The 16,967-nt window shown below is 38.8% G+C and overlaps 2 protein-coding genes across 3 annotated transcripts; one reads left to right on the plus strand and one right to left on the minus strand.

The window, feature by feature from the left end:
• The first annotated feature begins 899 nt into the window (after positions 1–899).
• On the plus strand, positions 900–8,544 carry slc25a44a (solute carrier family 25 member 44a). The gene is made up of 4 exons (XM_056386451.1): positions 900–1,187; positions 3,885–4,597; positions 4,811–4,938; positions 6,181–8,544. Exons 2-4 carry the CDS (start codon positions 3,964–3,966, stop codon positions 6,370–6,372), a joined length of 954 nt encoding a protein of 317 aa, XP_056242426.1. The 5' UTR covers positions 900–1,187; positions 3,885–3,963; the 3' UTR covers positions 6,373–8,544.
• Positions 8,545–8,672: 128 nt separating this feature from the next.
• Positions 8,673–15,439, minus strand: skic8 (SKI8 subunit of superkiller complex). Of its 2 annotated transcripts, none has more exons than XM_056386452.1 (11): positions 15,303–15,439; positions 14,878–14,922; positions 14,744–14,771; positions 14,015–14,120; positions 12,985–13,157; positions 11,431–11,579; positions 11,055–11,148; positions 10,640–10,733; positions 10,367–10,459; positions 9,887–9,965; positions 8,673–8,931 (listed from the first exon to the last, which is right to left on the minus strand). In XM_056386452.1, the coding sequence occupies exons 2-11, from the start codon at positions 14,887–14,889 to the stop codon at positions 8,842–8,844; spliced, it is 918 nt and encodes a 305-aa protein (XP_056242427.1). In that variant the 5' UTR covers positions 14,890–14,922; positions 15,303–15,439; the 3' UTR covers positions 8,673–8,841. The 2 variants fall into 2 exon arrangements, with proteins under 2 accessions (XP_056242427.1, XP_056242428.1); XM_056386453.1 differs by having other exon boundaries at positions 14,744–14,766; positions 15,303–15,377.
• Positions 15,440–16,967: the final 1,528 nt, after the last annotated feature.

Consider the following 16,967-nt stretch of genomic DNA (forward strand, 5'->3'; position numbering starts at 1 on the left):
GACCATTTTCTTTATGCAAAGATGCCACACATATCATGGCTTTTAAAATGTAAGGATTTGCTACCTTTGCTTTAAATTACTTAAATGTTTTCATGTTGTTTATTAAATTAGAAATTATTTTAAATAATTTTGAGGTACCAATTATTGGTTTGACAAAACAAAGCATTGTGAGGGTGCCACTGGTGGCTCTAGGTAACTGTGATGGGTATTTCTCAATGTTTTCAGAATTATTACAAATCAAACAATCAAGAAAACAATCAGGAGATTAATCCATAATGAAGTCACTATTATGATTAAACTGAGGCAGTACTGGAGTATATTTTTGATAAGGTTCTCTCAAATTTGTAAACTCAGACCAAAAAACGCACTGGGCAGGACTTAACAGTAAACTTGTCTACTGCTCTCTGCTGGACAAACTATAGAACTGTTGCAAAAGATATTTTTGGTATTTCTGTTCTTAAATTTCTCGTCATTTCATCAGCCAACATTATTAGTTAACATTTACTGCAACTCCTGAGATTGATTGAATATTGTTGACAAATTCCGTACATTGATAGCACTTAAAAACAAAAACATTTTAAATTTTTAAAAATTTTATGAACACTGACAGGGACCATTCTGCTGTATAATGATACTTTTAAGTAAAATTTGCTGATAGTACTTCACATTTTTACTTCAGTAAGATTTTGAATGCAGGACTTTTGCATGTAATGGATTATTATTATGTTATACCATTGCTGCTTTTTCTTTTCAGAGCTTCTTCCACTGCTGCTCTGGGTATCATATAAAAACCATTAACGTTTTTTTTTTTTTGTTCATTGGTTTAAACACGGTCGCTGAAATTCCTACGTTTGCATCTGGCCCTGAATGCACCATCATCGTCAAATTACACAAACCGCTCATAAAGTAAACACAATCGATACAAGAGTCAACTACTGGAGGAGAAAACCATTTCCACACCACATTTTCTTGTATTTGGGGAAAAAACGTTGTAGTGACAACAACAACACGCTGCAGTCAAACATAACCCTTGACCTTTCACCTTTGACAATGTTTGTTCGTAACAGTAATGGACGGAAGGCATGACCCACCTTGTAGCAGAGCAGGTCGTATGAGTTCAACAAAGCAGCCCAGCTTCACAGCAGTCACAGTGGAAGGTGAACCCGAGCTACACGACCCCCTGACAGGTAAGTTTAACCACAGAGTGTGTTTACGTTTAATATTACACAACGAAGTTGCCCTCGTTGTTAGCTAGCTAACCTACAGCAGCGTTTGTACACACTGTGACATTGCACGTGTTTCCTCTTTTTGTTTCACCAACCGCTGCAAAACAGCGTTAGAAATGCTGGATGGACTGATTAGACTTAAACGGATATGTTATGAAACTGCTTAACTTTTAATGTGAGATCACATGACAAGGACAAATCAGGTTTTTGTGTCATTGTCGATTATTCTGGCCTTTACTGCTGCACAGAAATACCCTGCACTGCACGTTTCACTTACGAGCCGATTTGTGCAGTCAAACCTCTCCTTTTTGTCTTTTCGTTTAGCATGAACATAACGTTTGGTAGAAAGTATGTCTGCTGTAAAATTGCATGTCAGTTCCGTGTTATTCCAGCCCGTGGCTCAGTCCCACATTCCTCTACTGTGTGGGCTCCCGATGTGTTTTGTTGATAACACAAGGAGTCGTTCCCCGTCCTAGTTGTGACAAGTCTGTCAGGTCTGTCAGGCTGTGACTTGAACCTTAAATGTTGCAGGACACACAGTACTGTGCAAATGTTTGGATACCCCTGGGCAAATCAAATATTTTGATGTGTTTGTTTTGTTTGTTTTCTTAAGTGAAAATTAGTAAATAAATACAACCCCTGCAACAGGCAGACATTGAAATGAACCTTTGTTGAAATGTTTCTGCACAGTTCATTTATAATTTCATGAACCCAAAAACATAATTAGTAATTGTGGCATGTGCAAAAGTTTGGGCGCTCTACAAAAAATCAGTAAACCCAGCTTCTAAACACTTTCTGTTGCCAGCTTTGAGACTTTCTGTTCCTGATTTAACAATCACCCACTCTTCCTGCAGATAACTTCAAGTTCTGAGATATTTTTAGGCCGTTTTGCATACACAGCATGTTTAACATGTACCCACAGTGATGTTCAGGACTGAGGGCTGCTCTAAAAGCTTCAGTTTGTGTTTCTTGAAGTAGATCAAGGTGGATTTTGAGGTCTGCTTTGGATCATTGTCCTGCCTCTCTTCAACTTAACTTCCTTGATTGACTGCAGGACATTTACTTTCAGAATTCTCTGATATTTAGTGGAATCCATTCTGCCCTCTACATGCAATGATTCCTGTGCTACTGGCTGCAAAACATTCCTAAAGGAATAATATTTTCACTCTCCTTCTCTCCCTTCTTTCTATCCTCCTCTCTCCACTCATGTGGGGGTTTCTGGGGTAACACAAGCTAAACGCACCAGTATCTTCCCCAATTCTGAGCAGCAGTGGGCCGTTGAAGTAACTCTGCAGACATTTATTGACCAATTTATGAACTGAAATTTCAGACAGTGCCACTTTTTTGATGTGCTCAGGTGTTCCCAGTTTTGAATATCCTCTTTTATGTATTTGCATAATGCATAATATTTGCATACAATTTACAAGGAAAGGACATGCTGTCTTAGTTGCAAAACTCCTGCTCAGTTCAGGATTGCAGAAAGGAAGTGACCCTGTTTATTGTAACTGTGCACAAAAGTTAAGATTCATTATGTCACAGTTTTATAAATGGTACATCGAGGGCATTTATGTCAGCAAGCTATTATTCTATGCAAGGTGCTGGTCTGATCATCAGGAGCAATCTGGAGTTCAGTCTAACTTAATTACAAATCTATGACACACAAACAAGAAACGACAGTAGAAAATCTAAAAAAAAGGTGGTGATAAGATCATTTCAGGTTATTGGCAGGTCAGTTGTTTGATTTACCATAGAACTAAAATGATCTTATCAATCGATTAGATGATTGACAGAACATCGGCTAGAGTTGTTCTGATGAGTCATGCCATACAAGAATGACAGCAATCATATCACATCATATAATAGTGTGCAGCTGTTAAAAAAAATGTTTTTAATGAATCGGTATTGGATCAGTATTCAGTACTGGAATATCTCTAACATCAATCGTCAACAATTTTGATAATTGATCAATAATTTTTTGACTGGAAAAAGTGCCAATAACACACTTTCTTTCTTAAATGTGACAATTTGCTGCTTTCCTCTTTTATATCACTGTAAATCGAATATCTTTGTGTTTGAACTTTTGGTTCAGAAAAAATTAGTAATTTGTGGCTCAGCTTGAGCTCTAGAAAACTGATGGGCATGATTTATTAACCACTTCGATTAATTGAGAAAATAATTGTCAGATGGATTTTGGAAATAATTGTTAGTCGCATCCTTAATTCATCATTTGCATTGTGTCAAGGGCCTTGTATTTATACATTATGATGCAGCCTTGGTATTCATGGTTTAGTTTGCTACCTTGTATAAGGCTGCAATTAACCATCATCTTCATTATTGATTCATCTGCTGATTTGATCTTTTTCTTGATTTAATCATTTTCTTCCCTATAAAATCTCAGACAATTGTGAAAAATGACCATTATGATTTCCTGGAGCCTAAAGATATTCAATTCACAATCGAAAGGAAAAGCAGAAAATCCTCACACTTAAAATGCTGAAATTGAAGAATCTTTGCTTGAAAGTCGACTGAAATGATCAATTGACAGAAAACTTTATGTTTTCAGTCAATCAACTAATATATTAATTGACTAACTGTGTCGGCTCTGCTCTGTCACTATAATGTCTCCTGCTTTAATAATCTGAATGTTCTTGGTTACAGGTATGATGGCAGTTGGAGGGTTGATGACTGTAGACATGTGGCTCTAGGGGTGCAGCGGTGCCCTGCCCTGCCCGGCACCATGCAGCAGAAAGGTGCGATCCAGATTATCGAATGGGAGGACCTGGACAAGAGGAAGTTTTACTCCCTGGGTGTGTTCATGACCTTGACCACCCGGGCCACGGTCTACCCGGCCAGCCTCATCCGAACCCGCCTCCAGGTGCAGAAGGGAAAGGCCCTCTACTCCGGAACCTTTGATGCTTTCTGCAAGATCCTGCGAGCAGAGGGCGTGCACGGCCTGTACCGTGGATTCATGGTCAACACATTCACCCTAGTCTCAGGACAGGCTTATATCACCACCTATGAACTGGTGCGCAAGTATGTGTCCCAGTACTCGCCCAGTAACACAGTGAAGTCGGTGGTGGCGGGAGGGGCAGCTTCCCTTGTGGCACAGACAATCACTGTGCCCATAGACGTGGTGTCTCAGCACCTGATGATGCAAGGACAGGGAGAACACCTCACTCGCTTCAAGGCCAAACCCAAAATGATGCTCGCAACAACTAAACGCAGACTGACCTTCGGACAAACACGTGAAATTACGGTGCAGATATTTGCAGCCGATGGATTCAGGGGATTTTACAGGGGCTATGTGGCATCTCTACTCACATACATCCCAAACAGTGCACTGTGGTGGCCTTTTTATCATTTTTATGCAGGTAAATCAACACCTTGTCAGCTGTGCTTTCTTGCCTGCTATGTGCACATGATCAGAGCGTGGACTGAAAGCCACTTTACTTTGGCCTCATATAAAACTCAAACCAAAATATATAGCAGCTCCAGTAAAACCTACAAGAATAAAAAACTACTGTTGTTAAATGACATACTTTACACTGTGCCTTACACTGTTTTCATATCTTTTGCATTCTCAGAGCAGCTGTCCCTGTTAGCGCCTAGTGAGTGCCCCCACCTGATTCTGCAGGCTTTGGCAGGACCAATGGCAGCAGCAACCGCCTCCACCATCACCAACCCCATGGATGTTGTTCGAGCAAGAGTACAGGTAAACACTGAGACACATTCATTTTTGTTTTGATATATTGTTCCTTCAGGCAGGTTTAGGCAGGCAAAAGTGTTTTTGCCATTAAATGAAGAATGCATTTACAAAAACTACATCTTGAAAAGAGGAATGAACAAAGTGTGAAGGTTTTTTTGGGTCACAGTTGTCAGGGGAGAGAAAGTTTATTAAAAAGACTCCCTCTGAAAACAAACTGAGCGAGGAGTACAGTCAGTGTCTTAGTTGGTAGATGTCTAATGTCTTGATTTCCCTGTCTACTTTTGTCATTTGAGCTTGAAGGGTCATTATTGAAGATGGAAATAGTAGTAATTTCCTCAGGCAAGGTCCACTCACTGGAAAATTTCCAGGAAGCTTCAGGCCATATCTTCTGGCCTAGATTAGCAGGTGGAGTTTGCTCAGTTGTCATGGAGAGGATTGTTATCATGTGACCCAACAACGGAGGTCCAGTCAAGTGATAACAGGTAATTTTATATTGGAAGTGTTGAAGGACTTGAAAACACTGAGCCGTGAGAAAACCTAACCTGGATCTAGTCCACTCAAAGTTAAGCACTCTCCACAGTAGATCATTCAACAAGGCTTGATATGAAAAGAATTGCCCAATGTATGTTTGTCTTAAGCCGGTGCATTTATACATTCAGGTTCAAGTCTGTTTTACATCAATAAATCTTCAGAATCGTTCAATAAAAAACTTCCACTAAGTTCTACTGTTCAATTTTTCCCACAGTTACACTCTCGACACCACATACAGCTGTCGTCAGCTCCTTTTCCCTGTAGCTGCACTTACACAATATTACTCATTAGTTTCTCAACCTGCTCTTGATTACAGTGCAGCATTGAGTAGTTTCTGTTTCTTTAGAGCTGTAAACACACATAACGTCATTTCATTCATTGCTTACACAGTCAGAACAAACACCATATAGCAGAACTTTGCCTCACTAAGATTACATGTTACCACTGAACCTTGGACACAAATGATACACAACTTTATTACAAAATTATTTCACCACACGGCCCATTTTATTAGCTGTTCTGGAGCTTTTGGTTGTAGAACATGATCTTCCTCGGCAGATGAAGTGTGCCTAGTTGTAAAGTAATTGCAGATGTTTTAGTTTTCTCAGCACTGTGGAGACTTTTTGAATTGAAATTTGGAAAATCATTCTTGACCTTGAAATCAGCAGCTGACAAAGAAGTAACGAAGATGATTTAACACTTACCTGTGTGTTGCAGGTGGAGGGACGATCATCTGTCATCGAGACGTTTAAGCAGCTGCTGGCAGAGGAGGGCGTCTGGGGGATGACCAAGGGGCTGTCGGCCCGCATCATTTCCTCCACGCCCACGTCGGTGCTCATCGTGGTGGGATACGAGACTCTGAAGAGACTGAGCCTGCGAGCTGAGCTGGTAGAGTCCAGACACTGGTGAAAGGCCACATGGGAGTCAGGAGCCCCGTACCAGGCGTCAACCTCAAAAGAAAAAGACCCAGATCTTTCTCCAGCCTCGGGGGTTAACTGCTCTACTGTGCAGCCGCTGCCACAAGCCTTTCAGACTGTGTTGTTTTACTGCATGTATGATGAGTGCAAGTGGTGATGTTTGTCTCTAGCTACACTTGAGAATTACAGGGGTTATTAATTTGCTATTTTCTATCTGACAAACCTGTTTCTTCTGGCCTTTTTTTCCTTTCTGCTAAACTATGACTGTGAAATATGAATATAACAGAAAACAATGTGCCGTATTTTGCCGAAATTAAATGCAGCATTAAAAAAAAATATATGTATTCTCAAAATTTAAACCACTGAAAAGAGGCTGCTTGTTGAAGAAGAGTAGATAAGTCATTGCTCCTAGACTGTATATTTTAATTAATTTTTCTTATGAATGGATATGGAGCGAGTCAGTTTTTATTTTTACTGTGCACTCAGGCAGACGGAGCTCGTGAGCACATGATACATGTTGAGCGTACTTTCCAGCCAGGTTCAATTTTTAAAATAGAGCTACACGTACACTGCAGTAAGTTACACTGTGTTTTAAGAGCATCTGCACTGAGGCCAGTCCAGTGACTGTTCAGTGTGCCAAAACAGAGACACAAATGTCCTTGTGTCTACCCTAATGAGCACAGGAAAGAGAAGAGTTTGATATCTGAGTGCATTCCAGTGAAAGAAGATTTTTGCACAGAGGTTTGAAACATCTGCAAAGAATCTCACCTTTGTTTTAGGCCGAAATGAAAAGAGAATAAGATTTGTTGTTGTTTAATTACAGCAATGTTGTTGAATAACTTTACCTTCAAAGTGTGTAACTTGAGCTAGATTTCCAAATCTTTAAAATGTGATTGTTCAGGTTACTTTCACAACAGCAAATATTACATTTATCTGTAGAGGTCTTTGTGAAACCTGGCCCAGGTTTGTGTAGTTTGACCTACAGCCTGTCTTTAATGCAGGTTTGGGAGATTGTGAAGTCAGTAGTGCAGGTATAATGATGATTTCTATATATAGATACACTGAAGGCAGGTGGTTCTGCCTCTTTTTGTCTGTATAAAAACAAAGTGGAGCTTGATGACAGAAGAAGAAAAGAGGTGACATAGCAGAAGAGGTACATAAGTGAGTACATAAACTCAATGTTACAGGCTTTAGACTACAGTCAATCCTCATGGGCCACTTCTGATGTTAATAATTCTGTGTATTCATGCTGTTCAGTTGACTGGAAGTCCAATCTGCTACTGTTTAGTTACGGGGCAGGAAGCTGACAAGATGAAATGCAGCAGTACCACAACAGCAGATAAAACTAAACTCCAAAGTTGCCTTCAGATTTCACCAGTATCTTAATGAGTGGGAGGTACTTCAAGGCCACTGTTGGAGAAGGATGTAAACGCAGCCATTTAACTGTTACTGCCAGAAAACCCATCTCAGCGAGGTTTGACGCTCTGTGCCCTTTCTTTTATAAACTTCAGTGTTTTCGTGTTTGAAGAATGACGGACTCAGTATTTCCTCCACGATTTCTGAAAAAGCTAATTAAATGGACCGTTGCCTGTTTGGAGGAAGTGCTACACCTGTGTTTACCAACTACCTGCTGAAATCTGAGAATCATGTAAAAAGCAGTTTGTGATTTTAAACATCGAGAACTTGTGGATATTTGATGAAAAGTAAAAGAATTGTGAATCACTGCTGTAGTTGGTAACTAGTATCATGATCTGCACACAATAAAGATGTCTCAAAAAAAAAAAAATACAGCCTTTTGTTACAGCATCAGTGTATTGTGAAGCCACAGTACACCTGCTGGGCCACTGGATGGAGCACTACATCACACTTCATCCTCTGCACACTGCTACTGAAGGTTTCCTCTCAACTTACATTTCTCATCTGGCAAAACACCTTCAACTACTAATGTGACTTTGCATCCAATATTAGAATCAATTGAATCAATAAATTATTTCCAGTCTGTCATATCACACCCAGACACCACATACATAGTCTACAAAAACTAATGGCTGCAGTTTACCCAAGTTCAAAGTAATGTCTCCAAATTATGTAATGGAGTAAAAGGTTAACAGATGTAACTTAACAGACAAATTATCATATGTCCTCTAACACAAACTTTTTGTCCATTTCAAGGCTCTGTACCAGAGCGCTTATTTTATATGAAACCTAACTGCAAATTTCTGTTGAAAAATTATGAAACTGCTTTTCTATGACTCAAACAATAAACTAAAAAAATACAACAGAAACAAGAAATACAAAAACAAGCCTTTTATTTGACCATAGTTGGCCAGTGCAAAATAATCCATGACATTTACAGTTTGTCCCTCTCCCTCCCTCCCCGAATTACCAACTTCAACTCCATGATTTGAGTAAACAGCTCTGAAGATCCTCTTCTCCTGCAGCCTGTACAGGACATTCTTCTTCACATGGGACAGTCGTAGATGTGGATGGCGCGGTCGTCTCCAGCTGAGATGATCTTGGAGCCGGTGCTGTTGTACTTAACGCTCCACACCTGAAGACGACAGGAGCAGAACAGATAGGGTTTTCAATAATGCTGTGCACTGGAGTTCGTTACATACAGGTATCTACATCTTTACCCATACATGTCGCTTGACTCACAAGATCAAGGCAGAGGGACATCTTGCTAGGTTTTCTATCTCTGTATTGTTCTTGAATTATTGTATTTATAAGCAGGACACAATTATAATAGTACTTTTGATTTCAGTCACCTTTCACATAACCCGACATTTACAGAAAACAAGCAAAACATAACACTAATATTAGGTTTTAATTGCATTTTTAAGAGGGTGATAACTTATGTCCGTTCCTGAAGAAAAGACCCCTTTTTAATACTCTCTAAATAAAAAATTCTTACTTTTTGCATCACAAGTCAGAGCTGCAGCTAAAGCAGCTGAAGACACACCTGCACAAACAAAACAGGCATCCAGGCTAAACACTGAGTGGTCATGGATGCTGTTCTTTGAACTTTTTCATAAAAATCTAAAAATGCAACAGAATGCCTCTCACTTTATCAGAAACTGAGCACCGCAGAGATTGAAGAACAAAAAATGTTTCACATGGAAGAACAAACCAAAGCTAGAAGAGCTAATTGGCTGCAAATTGTCTCAGCAGACTTGCTGGTTTTGCACTCACACAATGATGAGACACAAAAACAATATGGCAGACTCAACCGCCTCTGATCTCCTCTCCAAAGAGATGTGCCATTTCAATCAGAGGCTTTGTCGGACAATGGATAAAACTCCCGACAGGCGTCTGCAACCGGAGATGTAATGACAGCTGGGATTATTGGTTTTGAAACATCAGAGCAGGGTTATGTGAGGGGCCAGCCCGTGACATTGGCCGTATTGATTTCCCCAACACATCAGCACCTAGAGCAGATGGATTCTCTCACATTGAATTTGATTGTAACACACTCAGTGAGGAGAAGCATGGGTCGTCTTTGTCACCTGATCTTGATGGTCGAAGAAAGTGTTGATACATGCTCTGGAGCTGGCGTCCCAAACTTTCACACTCTTGTCAGACGAGCTGGAGGCAGCAGAGCAGAGAGAGAACATTTGACATGTTTTACAGTTCATCTCAGAATCAAACTTTGTGTTGTCTGGCTGACCTGCTCAGTTTATCTTGGCACTGTGAACTGAAAACTGTCTGAAAAACAGCTTCAGCTGACAGCGGCCTCGCACAGTGGGAGTTAAAGCATGGGAAAGTAGACAGAGGAAAACGCCTCTGAGGATTTACTATGGATTGAGGTGTGCCAACGTTTTCTTGTCTGTCACTAATTTCTTCAGCTTCACAACGTTAACTGTAATCTTGCATAAATGCAGCTGAACTTCTTTTGATGTTTGGAGCATGAATCCTTATATATACTTGTGTTGCAGCTAACTGAAGCTGTGTTTTCAGACAGTTTGAGGCTAAAAATGTAGATTTACCTTGAGACAAAGTGTGTGTCATCTGGGGAGAAGGCAACATTAAGTACCCAGGATCCATGTCCACTCAGTGTACCGGCCAGGTTGGCATGTTGCCTGCAAAACAATATCAGCAAATTAGTTAACGCAAACAAAATGTTTGTTTCCTTTCTCTTTTTGCTCTGTATTCTGTTTCTACACTTGTAATTTGTATTATTTTTAAGTTCCATCTTATCTTATATGAAGGAGTAAAACTGATGTCAGGAGTAAAAAAAAAAAGCTGCCGGCTGAACTCACACATCATATATCTTAATGTAGCCGTCGTCTGAGGCTGTGACCAGCAGCTGGGAGTCAGGGGAGAAGGTGAGGGATCTGATGGGCATGGCGTGACCTGGAAGAGAGAGGAGACAGACTCAGTCTTTAGGTCTGGCTGATCTCTGCCTCACTGCTGTTTTCAAAGACGTAAAGGAACACACTTGAACCTCTTTGTCATCCTTAACACTAAAACAATTACCAGTCTGTGTGTAATACATGAACAGGATGCATATGTTGTCTTTGCTGGAAGTATTTGAAATATGCAGAAGTGGAAGGCTGCGAACGCTCATTCCCTTTTTTTCCCTGAAGATTTTCCGTTTTATTTTAGGGCTAAAAAGATTAGCTACTTAATCCGTCTTTTATTACCTAAATAGAAAATATTAATTATTGAATCTACCTTCCAGTGTGTGGAGTAGCTTTCCGGTGGCGATGTCAAAGATGTTGATGATTCCATCGATGGCCCCGCTGGCCAGATATTTTCCATCAGGGCTCTGAAGAGCAAATCAGATTAAAATTGAAATTATTGAGTATCATTTTAATTTTCAAATGTGGAGGACATGAGACGGGTCTTTAAGAACAACCCGCGGACCTGCAGTGAAAGGGTTAAGAGTTAAAACAAGGGGAAACCTTGGGTGTGAACGAGGCAAATAAGAAATCAAGATGAGTTATTGTGAAGCCGAGGTGGTGAGATCTCATCTGAGTGAGTCCTCAGAGAGTTGGAGCTTAAGAAGCCACTACCTGCCCGAGCAAAATGACAAATTATGGTTCCTTACGTAAGCTATGCTCAGGATGAATTTCCCTCGAGTGTCCAGAGAATATTCTTTCTTGCCGCTTTCCACACCGAAGATGTTGACCTTGCCGAGATGGCTTCCTGTGGCGATGTATTTAGAGTCTGGGGAGAAGGCAACCGTCCATGCATCAACTAAGGAGAAAAGCAGAAAGACAAAGGGAGGATTTAACTCATCAGACTGATTCTTTTACCAGTGCTGTCTACAGCAAATAAAATCAATTAAAGCTATGTTTCACCCAGTTATAACTTCTTTTTTTAATGTGCATACCTATATGAATACATGTGTCTTGTCTAGTCGCAACCAAACAAGACAAAACCTACCTTGTGCTCTGTTGACTATTAGTTAAGCTGAGTATTATAATGTAAATCCACTAAAAGAAAAGTGAATAAAGGTTTTATATTAACAGATCTCATGTCTGAAGAATCCAAACATACCAAAGTACAGTATGTTCAAATAGAGGAAAAACTAATCCACTGACCCAGACCAACCACTGAGTGAACTGGAGTATCACTAATGGAGGGTGACATGGCATTTAGATGAAGTACAGCCCCGGTCAAGATGCACAATGACACGGACATTTCTGGGTGTGGGGTTCTTGAGAGGTGAGAGTAAAAAATAAAACTTGCATGCTGAGCCACACAGCAGACCGGACAAGCTGTCATCCCCTGCAGGTTTGTTTTAATACAAAACTGAGTGACAATTTCCTTTGTGGTGACCTTACTTCAGTGGCAAGTGATAGACATGAAAAAAAAACAGTGAATGAACACGCAACATGACACAGTGAGACCATTTTACTTTTTAGAAGAAGTATCAGTTTGAGAGCCAAGTCATTCGGAATGAGTAACGCTTACGGGCGTCAGGAATTGTCTAGAAAGGGAATTCTCTACGCCTGTAAGAAAAATAGTTACTGGCAAGCCTCATTAATAATATCGGTAACAACAAAATCTAATGAAGAGTGGACTGTCACAATCTCCTAAAGTCCAAGGGAACATCATCATAAGTTTTGTTTTGTCCAACCTAGAGTCTAAAACCTAAAGATTGAGTTTGCTATCATATAAGACAAATGAGAAGCAGTAAATTCTCACAACAGAGAAGATGAAATCATCATATTTGGTATTTTTGCTTGAAAACCAACAAACAATGAATCACTTATCAATACAGCAACAGATTATTTTTCTGTCAATCAACTAATCGATTAATAGTCTAATCATTTCAATTCTAGACATACAGTATCTTACACTAAACAAATACATGCTGACTGTAAGTGGGAAAATTATAGTCAACAGTCCGAATTCAAGTTGAATTAATCAAGGATTAATTTGTGTATGAGAAGTTAAAAGGTAAAAAGAAAAACCACAACTGACATGCATTACAGGAACACAGAGGGCCAAATTATTTTGATCAAAACCTTGGTTAAGAAAATATAAGATTTTTAATACAAGAATAAAAATCTTTCAACTCACCAAGCGATATCCTATCACCCAATACTAATTAATCAAAAAACCATATCAACGATCCTCTGAGGCCCAGTCTTACCTGGTCCGGCATCCATGGACTTGATCTGTTTTCCAGACTCCAGGTCCCAGAGACGGATGTGAGCATCGAGGGAGCTGGAGGCAGCGATGGCTCCGTTGTGACTGATGTCCACTGACACTACACCCAGCTGGTGTCCCTCCAGAGTCCACTGCAGCTCCAGCTTCTCGTCTGACCTGCAAGAACAGTGCAGCACAGAGATTATTTGGTCAAGTCAAATCAAGTTTACTTCTGCAGCACATCTAACAAGGAATCCTGGGAAACTGGGGTCCGTTTCATCAAATCTGCAACATGCAAGCAGACTTGTGAAGAACTGAGCAGGAATCATTTATTTTGTTTGCAATTTGTGAGAAACTATCATTTGTGCAAGCAGTGCTGGCAAATCACTTTTGTAAAAGTGTGCCTACAAGTCAAACAAAAAACAAGAGACAAAACATACAATAGCAGATTATTTTTACTTACTTTGTAATAATGAAATTAAATGTCCTAATAGTTGCTTTACAACTACATTATAAAGTTTTAAAAACCGTCTATTAAATGTCTATATACTGCTAATAAATACTAAATTGGGGAACTAAAAGTAAAGTGTTACCATATGCAACTTTCCTTTGTTAAAGTTCCTCTTAAACTCAGATGATGAAAGTCACATCAGTGTAATTAGGACTTCAAATCCGGCAATAGATCATCTATGCCAAACTACAAAGAGCAAGCACAGCTGACGGATGATCCAAACAGAAGAAGGAAGTGTTTACTAAATCTAAAGTCTTGTGAACACAAGCCTTTACAGGATTGTGATTAAATGACAGTGTTATATCTTTACTTATTTACTTTTACATTTATGCTTTTTAAAAATATATATTTTATTATTTTTGCCTGTTTTGTACCTTATGTTTTACTGTTTTGTGATCATCTAGAAGAAAAATGAAGTGAATAATTAATCCATTGTTACAAACTAAAAGAATTAGTACAGTATGTCCAGTGTCATTTTCTTGAGAAGCAGTGTAAAAAAACAAAACAAAAAACAATGACTCACCATTTCCAGACTTTCACCATATCATCTAGTGAGCCAGTAACAATGGTTTCTGATCCATCTGCCTCACTTTTACCCCACGCTGCTGTCCAGATGGCATCGTCATGTGCTGAGAGGAAAAAAACGCAGATGAAAACTGTGTGAAGGGTGAGTACAAGTAATGTTTCATATCAGAAATTAGTAGGGTGATGGGAAAAGCATTTAAAGGACAAGTGTAGCATTATTCTATTTTTTATTTTTTATATATAAACACATCCCATCCCATGAAAACAACAAAAACTAGAGTTCATTAGTATGACTGAATACTTTCTGACTTCTCCAATCTGTCTGGGGTTCTCAGCTCCAAAGCTTTTGTTTCTACCAGAGATGTAAAATCTTTAAAAATGGGTCATAAATGTATAGTTTCATTAGCCAGTGTTAATTAAAAGGGAGTAAATTATGCGGTAGTGCATTACAGATTTGGTGCTCTCGTGAGTATATACTGCAGCAGTATGGTATGTGGGATTGATTCAAAATAAGACAGTCAATGTTAAGCGATTTGTTCGAAATGAGAAAAATAAAGCCACTTAAGCCTTGTAATTGTAATTTTGTGGCAATTACTTGTTTTTAATTAATAAAACACAAAGCAGCTAACATGATGCTGTGAGGAAAAATCTGTGGTATTTTTTATTAAGTTAGAAAATTAGCACAGTGATGAAATGAAGCATGTTTTTTTCCCACAATGTTACTCACCATGCTCTTGCTTGAAAAGGATGCTATACTGAAACCAAAGCACAAGTTTACATTCAATGTTTTTGAGTGCTGTCATTCAGGAAACAAAACTGTGCTGGATAGAAAATATGAGTGTATGTGAATTTGTAGCTTACTTGAGTGCTCATTGTTTTGGTCCAGGAGAGACAGTTAACTTCAACCTACACACAACATGAATGTTCAATTTAGATAGTTAGAGGAATGGAACAGGCTGAATAATAACTAGTGGTTATTTTAATGGTCACTGCTAGCCAGACGGCCAAACCGAAAACATACATTTAAACTGCAGGCATGCTACTGATACTGGGAAAGCAAACAATAAAATTGAAATGTAACTGAAAATTAAATTTTGCACCAAACTGTTGCAAAAAGTGCTGAAGCACTGCGGCTAAGACCAGCTAACTCCGGCTAGCAGCGCTGCCACCGGTTCACAACAAAGTGAAGTTTGCAGTTTTAACATCAGATTCTCGCTTCCGCACACCGCCCCAACTGCAATGATGTCTTAAGCCAGCTCACTGTGATATAGCATGCTCTTACTTACCTTCAAATCTCCTTATAATATATTTTATCAAATTTTCTGGAGCTCGGTGAATTACATGTGAAACGCCATGACAACATCCAGCGTAACTTCCGGTTTTCGTCTTCTTCGTTTGCTTGAAAGCGGTTGGCGAATAATCTATTAAGTCAGCTATCTCCTCCAGCGGAATTTGGCGGTAAAGCAGAATAAGAAAAAAAAAAAAAAAAAAAAAAAAAATCCACTCAGAAATTATAGGCATTAAAAAACCAACCAAGTGTTAGAAACATAGACTATATTTGAGAATGGTATAAGAAAAAGTTAATTAAAACAATTAGTAACTTTATTATTTATTCACTGACCACAGAGAGACAGAAAGAGAACTGCCTTACTGAGTCAATTCAAAAGTCCCACTTGTTCTAGAAAGTGTTTCATGATATCCCAGTTTGAATTCAGTAACATTTGATTAATCCTATACATTTTTTTCACACACATTTACAGCTTGTTTGTAAACAAGAGATTTTAGAAACACTGGTTTTTGCAGCACCTCATCTAAAGTGTGAATAAAATGTGATCACAATGGTGCACTGAGGAAGGCAAACCATGGGTCTGAGGACGAAGCAGAAACATATTTGAATATTTTGACAGTTACTGTAGCAGCAGTCAGAGCTCTACACACTTAAAAATGGTTGTCAAGATAGATTTTAAAGAAAATTATTCCAAGCAGAGGCAAGAAAATTCAATATGTGTGTGTTTTAAATAACTCCTGAAGTGAAGCTGAAATGGGCATTTGTGTCACAGAGAAAAGACATCATGAATCTCTTGACAGCTCAGGACCTGAGTGAAGAAGATGAGAGATGACCTATTTAAAACAGTATGTGATTTTGTGTGTGTGTGTGTGTGCGTGTGTGTGTGTGAGAAAGAGAGAGAGAGAGAGAGAGAGAGAGAGCTTCACAGGTGGGATTTTTTTTAAGTCCCCAAATGATTATAATATTAGCCACAGTTATCCTGCAGCAGATATTTTGTGCTGATATACAATCCCTTTGAATATAACTCACCCAGAGATTTGTTCTAAAACTCTTACATAGCAGTAAAACCATTAGAAAACCAACCTTGATTGAACTTCATAAAAATAAAATCTACTATATTTATTGCAAGGAGTTCTTTGACACAGAGGGACCCACAACAAATTCAAAGTTAAAATAGACTGATATAAAAATAACTCCCCCATGCACTGTCAGGAAAACTCGTATGATTATGAAAATCTTGGAACATAGAAGACAAAGTGAAGTAAAACTTCTTTCAATGAGTTGATTTCCAAATGCTACAATATAATTTTAAACAATGTAAGTGTAAACAGATATAAGGACATTTTTAAGTGTTTATTAACGTCTTTGTTAACATTTCTTCTTTGAAGCATCTGTGTACAAACAGACACTTATTAAGCAGGCTGTTTTTTAAGTAGCTGTTTATTTTGGAGGAATAATAATAATATAGTTTATAAAAAATAACATAGTCTCAGACTCTTCACTCAAAGATGGGGTTATTATTCTGATTATGATGAGCGTGAAGCTCTCATCAACTAAACTTCAGCAGCACTTTAGTATAAGTCCATGAGCAGTATCCAAACATTTCATAAATTACTTATAATAAATCTGAATGTAGTTGTGAGCATATATAAGTGTTTGTTAA

Source organism: Seriola aureovittata, chromosome 10, assembly GCF_021018895.1.
Source record: "Seriola aureovittata isolate HTS-2021-v1 ecotype China chromosome 10, ASM2101889v1, whole genome shotgun sequence".
NCBI lineage: Eukaryota > Metazoa > Chordata > Actinopteri > Carangiformes > Carangidae > Seriola > Seriola aureovittata.